The sequence below is a fragment of the Esox lucius genome, chromosome 8 (assembly GCF_011004845.1).
Source record: "Esox lucius isolate fEsoLuc1 chromosome 8, fEsoLuc1.pri, whole genome shotgun sequence".
In the NCBI taxonomy this organism is placed as follows: domain Eukaryota; kingdom Metazoa; phylum Chordata; class Actinopteri; order Esociformes; family Esocidae; genus Esox; species Esox lucius.
The window spans coordinates 28,477,833-28,492,464 of NC_047576.1; the positions used below are offsets into that span (position 1 = coordinate 28,477,833).

The 14,632-nt window shown below is 40.0% G+C and overlaps 1 protein-coding gene across 2 annotated transcripts in view; it reads right to left on the bottom strand.

Moving 5' to 3' along the window:
* The window catches only part of pde4ba (phosphodiesterase 4B, cAMP-specific a), a 194,904-nt gene that overhangs the window by 168,223 nt on the left and 12,049 nt on the right, over nt 1-14,632 (bottom strand). The window contains exons 2-3 of one of the 2 annotated variants that reach the window (XM_010872405.4): nt 1,977-2,065; nt 333-433 (exon numbers count right to left, since the gene is read on the bottom strand). In XM_010872405.4, coding sequence (XP_010870707.2) covers nt 333-374 — 42 coding nt within the window. In that variant the 5' untranslated portion in view covers nt 375-433; nt 1,977-2,065. The remainder of the gene's footprint in view (nt 1-332; nt 434-1,976; nt 2,066-14,632) is intronic. The other variant, XM_010872402.3, reaches the window with a different exon arrangement.

Sequence of the window (14,632 nt, forward strand, 5' to 3'; positions counted from 1 at the left end):
GGCAGCCATAGCAGCAAAGATGGCAGATAGTGGGATAAGGTGGAGATATGAGCCAACATGAGCATGTCTGTTTTATTCTATTGTCTACATTGTCACTGAGCAGTTTGTTGGGTTAGATCAGAAGCCTGCTTTGTACCAGTTTTACCTGCACAGGGGATTACAGGAGCAGATGCCTTTCTTCTTTATTTTCCTGTCTATCCCACTTTCTCTCTGCATCCACCTCTCTTTTGTTAGATGTTAGAGTCTGCCAGAAAAGCCTCCTTAGCTACTCTAGAAACGGGGATGACTCGATACAAGGACGGGAAGGTGGTTGCTGGAGTGTTTTAACTTACATCGTTGGGCGACACCGTCAGAACGCTCCTGCTCTTCCTCATCTTCTGCGTATTCCTCCCTCTGTTCCCCAGCAGCCGGCTCCACACACACACACAAACACCTGGAACGATACAGGCATTTGTTTTGTTGAGTACAAAAAGGAGCACCAGCACATCCATTACAGTTGTGTGCCCTATAGTCTAAACACATTGTTTACCGTTTGTTATAAAATATGAATACTAACATAAAATAAAATCGTACATTATTTAGAGCGAGAGCGAGAGACGTGAACAATATAAAGCATGGCTGGGTCTATATTTATGTAGTATGTACTAGCTTAGGTGGTACATATAACCTCAGGGTAAATGCTGTCATATGTTACATTGACAAGAATCTAGGACGTCTGCAGGACGTCTGCAGGACATCTGTTGGGGTTGTAGTTACTGAATTGAGCCAACAGTGATACGCAAAGCTTGACAGAGACAAAGGTTTGTTTTCACACTACACTCACAACTGGACTGATGTTCTAGAACCACAGCAACGTCTGGGAGAGGAGCCCTTTGACAGGGTGGGACTCGGGTAAGACGTTGAGCAAGTAATTACGCGTGGGTAGAGAGAACAAATGCAGGTCTTTTCTCTCCAATCACACGTCTCTAACCCTATGTCAGAAGACTGGGTGTGTGTGAGGAAATGGGGTCATGCTTGTTTTTATTTCTTTGTATAAATTGTTTCACTAATGGGCCAGAACAAATTCCTTATTTGTTGTGAAACTTACTTGGAAATAAAGCTCCTTCTGATTCTGATGCAAAGCAAACCTACAGTAATAGCCCTTATTTCCACACACACACAGGAGTGTGTGTGTGTGTGTGTGTGTGTGTGTGTGTGTGTGTGTGTGTGTGTGTGTGTGTGTGTGGGAATAGGGTCTTGCAAAGACAACCAACATTAAGAAGAGTAACAGTGAGATCCACAGTTAGTGATCCAATCAGTGGAAAAAGCAGGGCATTATCAGGCCTCTGGACAAAAACAAAATGGTACAACTTACCTACACCAATATGTTTGTCCTTGTAGTTTCACCCAGTGTGAGGTGTAAACATGGATTTGAATCTCTCTCGTTGATCATCTCGATCAAATTCGCGTTTCACGCATTTTTATTCTCCATACACATGCATTTTATTGCTGCTTATCTTCTCCCATAACCGTTCAAACATATTTGCTAATGAATCTTCTCTTAACATTAATCGCTTTACTGTATAGTTCAATACACAATGAAAATGTACCTTTATTTATCATGTATATTTGTGTATAGGTCGGTACTGGGAAAAATTGTGTTCTTTATAAAATTTGAAAAGAAATAAATCAGCCAAATGTATCACATCCATTCGACCTGATATCATTATAACGTATGACCGCTCTTTGCCTAAAACTGAACAGCAGAAATGTAAACCTTGTGGCTATTTCAAGGCTTCACATTTTAATCACCCATGTCGATACAATTCAGATAATACTTATGATGTATTGATGCCACACTGGTGGCTGAGTTTTTCGAAAAGATTAGTAAATAGCTGCTTCTCTGCCACTGACCATCCATTTGATGGAGGGAAAATGACTACCAGGTTTTGGTAAAACCAACCAACACCTGGGAGGCAACAACAGTGAGAACCTACCGCAGGCACAGATTCTCTCCAGAGGACCTTGGTATGAGTGGCCAGGAGTAATGCAATCCAATATGGTGCAGAGTCTGAGAAAACCAGTCCTAACAAGGTGGAGAGGAGGATCTGTTAGTTGACGGCATTCAAGGCTGCTAATAGTTCTAAGAGAATGAGAACAGAGTGTGCCAGTGTGAAGAGCCTCTGTGATTCCGGGGAGAGTGGTCTCGGTTGAGTAACCTATCCAGAAGTCTGACTGGTTAGGGTCGAGGAGATTTTTCTGAGAAAGATATTAGAGCTGGTCAGAGACAGCAGGGTCAAGTGTCTTGGATCAGAAAGACAGAAGGTTTACTGTTTATAGTTTTTGTTGAGGAGGGGAGGGAGTCTGCTATCTCAGTTAAAGCAGTTACAATTTACGGATGAGTTAATTTTAACTGAGATTTTAACTGAAGAAGCGCACAGTCCTGTTGTGAGTCACTCAGTCACAGAGCAAAAGGGAAGGGCAGAACCAGCCGGGAGGAAGGTGGACAGTTGGAAGCAGGATGTGAAGGAACGGAGATACCAATAAAGTTTGAAAGAAAATTGGCTGGGGCTAAGATCGTTTCATACACTGCAAGTTTGATTTGGAAGAACTAAACATTATCATGTTAGTGGAGATGTTGGAGGTTATAAGAGATTTCCCATTGAGGACAAATAGCAAAGATATTAAGGGGAGGCTATCTTTCCATGATCCGAACAGACACGCTTCATTAAATTAGAAATCATACTTCCCCAAATCCCCAGCCCAACAGAATATATTCTCAACAAAGCCCCTCTTGATCAGCAGCAAACATTGCAGTGACTGGCAGTAGGAAAATTCATATTAGCTGGCGTTACATATTAAAAGGCATGTGCTGCACTGGGACATTGTGCTGCTCTGGTTATCCTCAACACGATTCCTTTGGGTTTAATATTAAGTTGGACTGGATGGCTTAACTACATTGTTAGCATGCTATTTTCCATGATTGCCTGCAGTTGGTCTTTATCCAATAATACAATCTGATGTGCCAAATTAAAGTATAAACTGTTGTGGGCCATTTTAGCTGGTTTACCTTGTGTTAAAGCTGTTGGATTAAATGAATTACAGTATCATCAAAATTATTGACGTGCAATATCCAAATCCCCAGCTTCTACGATTGAGAACAAAAAAAAAGTGTTGTTCATCTCAGTTAAACTAACATAGCATAAAAATGCTCAAATTGACTGCCTATCCAAGATGAAACCACTCTTCACCCAGCACAGCACTGATTTACAAAAAATTATAAATGACCCAGCCAAGTTGGTCTGTAAACAACAAATAAGTAACATGAAGTCAGCAGTGTACAGTTCAAGTGGGCTTTTAGAAGACTACACAATACATAGAGCAGCTGGTCCAAACTGATAAAACCCAGCGCAGAACAAAATAATTAAGACAGAAAGGCCTGCACTTAAGAGAGCAGGAGTAATTGACAGAAATGCACACCAAAAGAGCAATACCTTTTTATGTTTCTTCTCCAGGAATGTAGAGTCAATATTGGCAGTGATTCTCACATCAACGGTGGTTGGTGCCCTTCTTTTCAAAGTCTTAACCAATATGATCCAGCATCACTGTCAGTGTAGAAACACTACGACCATCACTGGAGATACTGTATCTACCAGCCACATCAGTACTGGGCTGATTCTGTGGCAACGATACAGAGACAGACTAACGACTGTCTGAAGCTACAACCTGTTATGACGTTTCATTATATTAAATTACCCATAATGGTTGGAATGAATGACTGTTTGTTGGGAGATTCACAATGGCTTCATTGATCACCCACTGTTTGATCAATGATTGCCATCCGGTTGGTTTGTTTGTATTCCACAGCCAGATCCATTGAAATAAAAATGTTAGTATAAACAGCCTGTGTTTCACAGCTTAGCCTTGCCTTTTCTCTGTGTGGCTACAGACAGGTGGATGTGTGTTTAAGGTAAGTATGCACCACAGTAGATCTAAAGAGCAGACAACCTCATAACCTTCTCACTTGTTGTTTACTAAGGGCTCTCCTATACTGAGCTAAAAGACCAACCAATCCCAGGTTAAGGTTTGGTGTTATTATAGTTACCTAACACACAAACCCACACCGTTTGTGTAATTCTTGCGTCAATGATAACAACAATGACTACTGAAAAGCCCATCACAGGTATATAAGTTAGCCTACTGTATGTATAGAGAGTCCATCAGTGAGGGACACATGAATTTCCTAATTTGAATGTACTGTACGCGGAAGGGAACTGCTCCTAAAACGCCAGTCTGGTAAAGGTTAGGATGAAGTTTAGTAGACCTGGTGAATGCAATTAATGATGAGTTACAACAGAAAACCAACAGGCTCTAGCTCTCATAGGATAGAATTAAATACACCTGCCAAGGATGTTTTTAATATGCGAGTGCCCTGTTTTTCGTGCACGGCAGAAAAAGTAATCTACCTGCCACTCAGATTTGTTTTAACAGCCATAATATATTTTACATGAGTATGCAGTGTAACATTTCTCAAATAATATGTATTCCCAGAAAGAAGTAAAACAGTTTTTTACTCAATTCACACCAAAAAAAATGCTGCCACTTTAACAGCAGGAGGTCAAGGTAACAGAGCCACTTGCATTGTCTGTGGAGAATATCATCACTGTGGTGACAATTGCTAGCTTGACTAGTGTAGTAATCTGACACCTTCGCTAGTTTTTACAATAATTGTAAATATTTCCATATTATGGTGGTTGATGCAAAAGGAAAGTTCCATCATCCTTGGACATGAGTGCCAACTATGGAACAGAGCATTACAACATCAAGGGAGCAGGTATTGAGCTGGATGGTTAAATCAAGTCCTGCCTTCTGTCAGAATAATATTTGGGGGATGATGTTGAGTTCCTGGGAAGGCAGTGGGTGGGGTACAGAGATACATCATCAAAAAGATGACAGTATTGAGTGTTGAATGTTACAGTTGAGGGTTCATTGCAAAGTAATTTTAAGTAACCTTGACATAAAACAGCAAATCTGGAATATTGGGTTTATATATCAGAAACTATTGCTCTGGGAAAGGTACTTTCAGCATCATTATCATGTTTTCTTAGCAAGCTGAAATATAGAGCCTTCATAGTAAAAATGAAATACGATGTAATTCTCCCATAACTGCAAGGGGAATAACTTTGATAAGATTTGAAATACTCACATTTGTTGGAGGATATTTGTTGGAAATAAGACCAATTCTCTCAAGGCTTTGCCCTTTGATGAATTAGTATTTAATAACTGCTCAACTTGCATTTGAATTAATACTGTGTGTCGTACAATAGTCGCTACAACAGAAAAAAACAGAAGAATGACTAATGCGTAAAGGGATTTTCCTGCTGGATCAAAGAGGAAGAACAAAGATGATAGATTGTATTATTCTCCAATGTGCTGAACACTCTTATACAAGACAGGAGTGTTCAGCTGATGTACATAATCAAATAATTATTGACCTCTGCAATGTATACCACCAACATTCTAGACATATGTGGATGATCTATATCCCAGTAGTGTACTTTTGACACCACAGACATGACACAGCTCACGAAAGCTGTGAGAGCTGAGCACTCTGCTGGAGTAACAAGGTCAACAGCATTTAAATTACCAATACTGCATCTACATCAGTCAAATGTGACAATGAAAACATAGATACTGACTTTTGACAGAAGTTTGGCAATAAGCCAATCATTGATTGAGAGGACTGGTGGGGAATGTCAGATTGGTTGAGTGGCATGTGGAAGAGGCAAAGCAGCAAACCTCTCAAACAAATGAGACTACTTGAAGCACATGGAAAGTGGGGCTCCCAGGGCCTCATCTCTTCTCTTGAACTTTTTGAAGGCATGATTTAATTTATTTTGATTATGAGAGTATAAATGACAGACCGAAATAGGAACATAGCAGTACAGTATTATTCTAATTTTACAGTACAATATGGGGCGAGTAAGTATTCAATTTACCGTACTTTCAGAAAGTATTCAGACCCCTTCACTTTCTCCACAGTTTGTTGTTACATACATTTCCCATAATGACAAAGTGAAAAAAATGTTTTTAGAATGAGACAATATACAGCTCCGGAAAAAATATTTGGGGGGTTTCTGCAACTGACTTGATTTAGGTCATCTAACTCACCTTTAACATTTGGCCTGTTTTTCTTTCCCTATCGTTTTTCCTCTCTTGTTTCTGATTTAGTGGGAAACAGAATATGACAGTGAATGAGACAGAAACTAGCCTAAAGGGAAACAAAATGTTCTAAATAGTTTACATATGAATTAAATTAAATAATTTATGAAGCTACTAGTCCAGTACATTTATCATAAAATGAATGTATACGGTCGACTAAATACAGCTCCGGAAAAAATTAAGAGACCACCGCACCTTTTTCTTTCCTTCCCACAAAAGTTGAAAAGGAAAGTTTTGAGTGTGGAACAGAAGCGTTCAATTTGCAGTGGTCTCTTGGTTTTAATACACAATGAACAAAGGCACTACATAGGGCTTGTTTACATTACACTACATTTTCTGAGATGTATAGAAAACTTGAGACTCAAGAATATTTCATTGTTTAAACTTGCAGACACTGTTCGCTCAAGATGCCACCTTCCCAAGTAGTATGCGCCACATTACCAATAGAGTGACACATATTCCCATGAATGACAGCCACAATCCTGCTTGGTACGTCTCAAACACGCCAGTGTAAATTCAAACACAATAGAAATGATTATGCAAACCAATATAAGTCTATCTAGCATTTTATTCTCTCTCGTAATGTAAACAAGCCCAGTGTTAAGCTGTCGTTTCCTTAATTTTTATTAGTGTGCCGGGGCCACCCCTTCAGCAACTACATTCCCATTGATGTAATTACAGCAATTATATCTCGGCCCATTCAGCGTAGCTGGCTAATGAATGCAGTAGAATATGACCTTATTGGCCTTACAGAGGTTCTCCCATACTGATTGCGCATGCGTGCCCACGTGTGTGCGTGTATAACTGTGTTTTTAACTCGGTCTGAGAATTAATGACTAAAAGGCAGTCAAACAGATCTCTTGAGAAATTTAAACCTTCCTTTTTAACTTAAAATGGAAGTATATGTGATTTGATCAATTCTAACCGCCAGCTTGAAGGGAGAAATAAAGCAAGAGGAATGAAAGAATCATAAAGACAGAAAAAGATAAAGACAATGGGTCAAGTGAGTGAGTAAATTAGGATGCCAAATGATAGAGCGACTTAGAACAGAGTAGACAGAAGAAAGTCCACAAAGGAGAAGGTACTCAAGGGAAAAAGTAAAAGGAACGAACAAGAAGAGGGTAAAAGCGTGAGGGACAGAGAGAGACAGAGCAGCTTTTAGGGGCAAAAATGCATTTAAAATGACTTTAAAATGACCTTTCAAGTCCATTGTTTTGTCATATACTCCAAGGGCCTATTTAACTCTAACGCTCTGGCATCTCCTTATGACAGCCTGGGCATCTGTGAGCTCAAATCAAGGTAAAAGGCCGGACACGAGCGGATTCCGGCGCAGACTTCTGGATTGAGCAAGCAGTGTAATAAGAATCAGAACTGCATCAGACGTATTTCGGATCACACACCTTGACAGTGACTGTCCAGAGTCTGCTCGGAGTTGCTGTGGTAAAGCAGGGCCTTAAACAAATCCCGAAATTGGTGAGTAAAATGGGGTATAAGTAAAAAGATTAATTCAGGTCTGAAATGGCATACTGTCAGATCTACCAAAAAGGGCTGTTTGGCTGATGGTTTACAATTTTGTTTGTTGATGCTTGTATGTTGAAGCAGCTGAACTGCACGTCTGATCGACGTGTGGGTGGGTGCAATTAACTAGGAGGTAGAAGAGAAAACCACCAGGATCCAGACCTTGTAGGGTAAGACTTGAATACCAAGTGTTGGAGTGGTTCTGAAAAGCATTTGCAGAGCTTTAAACTACCAGCCTGTAGGAGCCCGACAAGACACACATTAAATTTGAACATAATGTTGTCCACAGCTGACAAACAACCAGAATCATTGGACTACCTGTACCTGTGACTCGCCATGGCTCAATATTCCCAGGAAGTACTTGCTCCCAAACACACTTTTCCTTGCCAACTGCAATAAACTACATATAATACAGCATTTTCATCCCATAACTCATGCAGCTATATTTAAACATATTAGCCACCAAAACAACTCTTATCTGAAAAAATCTTAAAAAGTTAGAGGATGAAACACATAAGGGGGATGTCTTGACTGAATGTAGCATCTGTAGTTTCTTCCTTCCCATTTGTATTTGATAGAGGTCTGGGCAGGAACCCTCAACTCACTTCCTCTTTGTCCTTGGCCACCCGGTCTTGTTTCACCACCACACTAAGAGATGACATGCCAGATGCAATAGGGCTATAAAGCCATGTCAACAGTTACAGTATTTGATACACTGGCGATTTTGAAGGTTGTCCCACTTACAAAGCATGTAGAAGTCTGTCATTTTTATAATAGGTACTCTTCAACTGTGAGTTACGGAATCTAAAACAAAAATCCAGAAAATCACATTGTATGAGTTGCCCTGGCTGTGTGTTTCGGGTCGTTGTCATGCTGGAAGACCCAGCCACGACCCATCTTCAATGCTCTTACTGAGGGAAGGAGGTTGTTGGCCAAGATCTCACGATACATGGACCCATCCATCCTCCCCTCAATTCAGTGCAGTTGTCCTGTTCCCTATTCTGAAAAGCATTCCCAAAGAATGATGTTTCCACCTCCATGATTCACGGTTGGGATGGTGTTCTTGGGGTTGTACTCATCCTTCTTCTTCCTACAAACACGGCGAGTGGAGTTTACACCAAAAAGCATCATCATCAGACCACATGACCTTCTCCCATTCCTCCTCTGGATTATCCAGATGGTCATTTGCAAACTTCAGACAGGCCTGGACATGCGCTGGCTTGAGCAGGAGGACATTGCGTGCGCTGCAGGATTTTAATCCATGACGGCGTAGTGTGTTACTAATGGTTTTCTTTGAGATTGTGGTCCCAGCTCTCTTCAGGTCATTGACCAGGTCCTGCCTTGTAGTTCTGGGCTGATCCCTCACCTTCCTCATGATCATTGATGTCCCACAAGGAGAGATCTTGCATGGAGCCCCAGACCGAGGGAGATTGACCGTCATCTTAAACTCCTTCCATTTTCTAATAATTGTGCCAACAGTTGTTGCCTTCTCACCAAGCTGCTTGCCTATTGTCCTGTATCCCATCCCAGCCTTGTGCAGGTCTACAATTTTATCCCTGATGTCCTTATACAGCTCTCTGGTCTTGGCCATTGAGGAGAGGTTGGAGTCTGTTTGATTGAGTGTGTGGACAGGTGTCTTTTATACAGGTAAGGAGTTCAAACAGGTGCAGTTAATACAGGTAATGAGTGGAGAACAGGAGTCTGTGACAGGTCTGTGAGAGCCGGAATTCTTACTGGTTGGTAGGTGATCAAATACTTATGTCATGCAATAAAATACAAATTATTTAAAAATCATACAATGTGATTTTCAAGATTTGTGTTTTAGATTCCGTCTCTCAGTTACCTATGATAAAAAAAAATTACAGACCTCTACATGCTTTATAAGTAGGAAAACCTTCAAAATCGACAGTGTATCAAATACTTGTTCTCCCCACTGTATGTCTCTGTAGACCACAGTGGTATACAGATATTCATACGATCAACAACTATCAAAAAACAAAATGCTTGCTAATGGTAAAGGTCAGGGATAGGAAGGGGGAGGATTGAAATGTTATTTATAGTCTGTAAAGCATCTATAGATTGAGTATCCAAATACTGTTAACCCAAAATGTTTTACAGCTAGGTCACCAGTCATGTCCCTGGGGACCCTATGACTATTCTGCAATGCCACCAGTGATGTCTCTGGGGACCCTATGACTACACGGCCTTGTCAACCGTCATGTCTCTGGGGACCCTATGACTACACGGCCTTGTCAACCGTCATGTCTCTGGGGACCCTATGACTACACGGCCTTGTCAACAGTCATGTCTCTGGGGACCCTATGACTACACAGCCTTGTCAGCAGTCATGTCTCTGGGGACCCTATGACTACACAGCCTTGTCAACAGTCATGTCTCTGGGGACCCTATGACTACACGGCCTTGTCAACAGTCATGTCTCTGGGGACCCTATGACTACACGGCCTTGTCAACAGTCATGTCTCGGGGGACCATTTGACTACACAGCTTTGTCAACAGTCATGTCTCTGGAGGGAAAGGTACTCTGTAGGCATGTCAACAGCCAGTTTTAAGTTTTTTAACCTCGTCACCAGGCCATAATAAGCCTCAAACAACAACCATTCAGCCGTTCGATCAGTTGAATGAAAACTTTGATTACATCCAGTCTAGCCTGAGCGCACCATTTCACAATACAAAATAAAAGCTAGTGGCCAACAACACCACAATGAACAAGACTTAATGAAGCAAGACCTGTATTGTGATGACCCAACTAAGTGCAGTAACTATGTAGACAGCTCAGCTGCAATTAATGCTCAGATGGTCCAGATAATCATTACAGCATAGCAATTGGTGCTTGGGTACACAAGACACATGGGGTAAAGTGTTGTGGGAGACGATTGGTCAGTCGATTAGTGTCTATCATGGTGGGAATTTCTCACAATGTTGTTATTGGCTAATATTTTTATTGGCCATGTTTTTTTTTTCTCCCAATGTTCAGCAACTTTCGGCAGAGTCTGTCTGTCACAAGTTTATGTGTTGTCAAAATGAGGAGTGTTGTACAACACAACGTGACCAGTGACTGGATCAACTTTAACCAAAGTTGATGACATAATTGTTGTTTTAACCATGTAAGGTCTGGATCTCAGACCAATCGGAACCATAGGTTGTTTTGCAATATAAATATTGCTTTGGAAGTACTTAGATACTGCTTTGGAAGTACTTAGATACTGCTTTGGAAGTACTTAGATACTGCTTTGGAAGTACTTAGATACTGCTTTGGAAGTACTTAGATACTGCTTTGGAAGTACTTAGATACTGCTTTGGAAGTACTTAGATACTGCTTTGGAAGTACTTAGATACTGCTTTGGAAGTACTTAGAAACTAACAAATATGGATGTGGCACAACGTTCGGCTGGAGTTGGATCGCCAGGCAATGTCAGAAGTAGATTGCCACAGTACTATGCGCCATAGTTGTAAATGAGTTCTAAATTCATTTTGAATAATTTGTACCAAATCTAATTCAACTTTATTTTCAATCCATATTTTGTTGTTCGGTAATCACTCTTTTCTTTAGCAACATATTATGGGATTGTTTTCATGACACCATTATCAGATTGTGTGGGTGCGTGGGATTAGTGAATGAAACGAGGCGGTCCATAGTACACCATAGCCTTGGGTGTACTAACATCCTACTTAAAATACCATCAGCTCTTCAAGAGATGAACAGAAATACGCTTGACTGAAAACAATATCCGCTGCTCATCCTATTCTGCCTGCCTGCAGAATAGGATGAGCATTGTATGTCTGTATCTACAGATACCTAGCCCCCTGAGGGAGGTTAATTAAAATAAATGAGTCTACTTATCAACCCATTCAGACAGAAAGAACTGTTTAGACAGACAGGACCAAATATTTAACTACATAAATACACACGCACGCACAAACACGATGAACAGCAGAGTCTTTTTTTTGTCCAGCCAAGTTCACAATCACCTTCCATCCTAAAATCTTTAATCAAGATCAAACTCAAAAGCAAATATCAAATTGGTCTCTCGTACCCAAAAACAGGGTCAAACACTAAGACAAAAAGACTAATCTGTTATAAATTAGAAAAAAGAAATCTGGAACATCCCCCAAGTGAACTGAATCTGTGTGTAAACAATTTCCTTGATCAGTTTTACTCTCACAAAGATGGTTTAACTGGATACTATAGGAGATTCATGACGGACTGGTCAGCCATGCTTAAACCCGGCATGCACACACGCACAGCTGGGACTAATGTGCCTACTAACCTAAAATATTAATCAACCTGGGTCAGACGTGTTGCACACCGTTCTCAATGAGAATAACAATCAGATTTAGTCACATCCCTAAAACCTAGGCAGCTTGACAAAGAGGAAATACAAACCGAAATCCAGTCAACAAGAAGAGAGGGGAAGACCGATGATGGATTTCAGGTTTTTTAAATGCTGGCTCTGGGATTAAATAGAGCGGTCTTTCAGATAATGGTTTAATGCTATCATCACTAGGCTACCTGCCTCCAAAATAATACATTCAAACGTTATCTGTTGATAGACAGTATGCTTGATCTTGTACTCAAGTAGATACTAATAACACAAACTGTGATTACCTACTGAATCAATTAGTGAATGTTCATTCTCTCCTTACTACAAATTACTCAGTTATATTTGCTGAAATACTGTGTTATTGCAAGACATCTCATCTTCAGATTTTTTCAGAAGACTAGGTAACATTTTGTAAAGAACTACACAGTGTTATTACTTAAAAGTTTCAGGGAACATTCCACCAAACCCTGGTCCTGACATGAATTACTGTTTGCAACCTTCCTTAATTATTTACCTGTTGACCATAGCAGCAACATTTGTGTGTACTGATACATCTCCATAAGTACAAATGTCCCCAAACTCACTGACAACAATTTACCATACAGCAAGACAATCACCCCAAACACACTGAAAAGGGTACAGAATCTAGACAGTTACTGCATGCAACTCATATGCAACCAACTAATCAAAATAAATGCAGACTTATTTAATCAGTCCCAATACTTTTGATACACTGACTGCGTGAAAAGTGGTATGTCTACAACATTCAGAAATAGCCTCAAATAAAACTTGAAGCAATACTTTTAACACATAGTAATTATATGATTTAAAGTGTTTGAATCCAAACAAAGTAAAAGCTAACCATGCAGTTTCAATTACATAATATTGTCTTTGGAAGTATTGTAAAACTGGTCAAAAAAAAGTAAATCACAATATTGAATCCCAATACATATTAAATCGCATGAATTGCGAGAATATTGTATCTGCAATTCCCAGCCTCATCAAAAAGCATACCCTTTTAACAGTTGTATTGTAATTATTTCTTTCTGGGTTATAATGTCAATTTCTTTTTTTTTTTTTTACTTTTGGTTTGATATTATTAAGTTCTGCTTGTACTTTGAAAATGATTGGATGCAAATAACTGTTTACCCCACAACGCATTGGGATGAGGGAGAAACAACTATTCTACGTAGAAAATCATTAATGTTCTTGCACAGAAACGTTTTAGGAAGGTTTCCCCAAAGTCTTTGGTAAGCTAACAAAGACGACAAGCTAACATTAGCCAAGTTATGCAACCAAGAAGACACCATTTGCTGCTGGAAAAAAAGTTTTACAACCTGGTGATCTCTGCTAAAGCTACAGAAGAACTAACATGCATTGTTTGACCAAACCTAATAAATAAGTGACTCTTGCTCAGAAGAAGCAATTACATTGCCTTTTAACTAGATTTAGTGTTATATCAATGCATCTAACACAATATACAGCCCCAGTGACGTTTTGATTGGTTTAGCTGTTTACTTTGTTTATTCAGTTTCCCGTATTTCTGGTAAGGACCCATCAACTTCCACCCCATCTAAAAAGAAAGTCTGTGTTTATTGCAGCATCGACGGTTGGAGTTGACAACTTCAGACCGGTCAGTATGTTCAAAGTAACGATGGTGTCAGGTCCTAATGGAGTATATATAGGCAATATAACATTGCTTCCTGCACTTTATAAATGGTATATGAAAGCAAATGCACCTGTATTCTATATAACAATCAGACTGAAATTTATGATTTCCTCACGATTCCTCATGATGTAGCTAATCTCCTCCAACCCAAACACGTCTGAGGTACATGGTTGCTTTCAACAATCTAGATAGATGGATGATGGCAAATGTACATGACCCTGCACGTTTAGGACTAAAGGTTTAGGACTAAATAAACATCTTCCCTGGCTGATGCCTGCCATTCCAAACGGTTTACATAAGACATAAACACCAGAGTGACAAACACACACACACAAACACACACAGGAAATGACTGTTGGTAGTTTTCTGCACGACCGATGAGGAGCCCTGAGCTCCCCAAGAGTCTTGGTCCGATGCTTTAAAGGGGAGGGCGGGGTGACACGCACACTCCCATATCTGATGAACATTTGGTCTAAAGTGCATTACAGAGGCTTGGGAACCATGTACCACCTCCCAAGGAAGGCAAAAGATTTGCAGCTAACCCATTTGACTTTAGATGCAGTAAAACATCAGCCAACTAAAATTAAGGACAGTCAAGTAGCTATTTTTGACTGGCATTGCTAACTAATAGCATTAACATTATCATCATATTTCAACTTTTGGAAATTCTAGTATGCAACAGAGTGGTAACATCATGAAGGATGTGAATTTAATAAGTTACATATTGCATTTATTCAAATGAGCTGCCAAGTTGCCAAAACGCATGTTTACGTGACCTTTGACTGTAGCAAAGCACTGCTAAATACAAATGCTGATGCAAGTGGTAATAAACTTCAATGCATGAAATCCCATTTTGGGAATAAGTGAAAGGAGCAGTTTCAGATATACTTTAATCCATTTC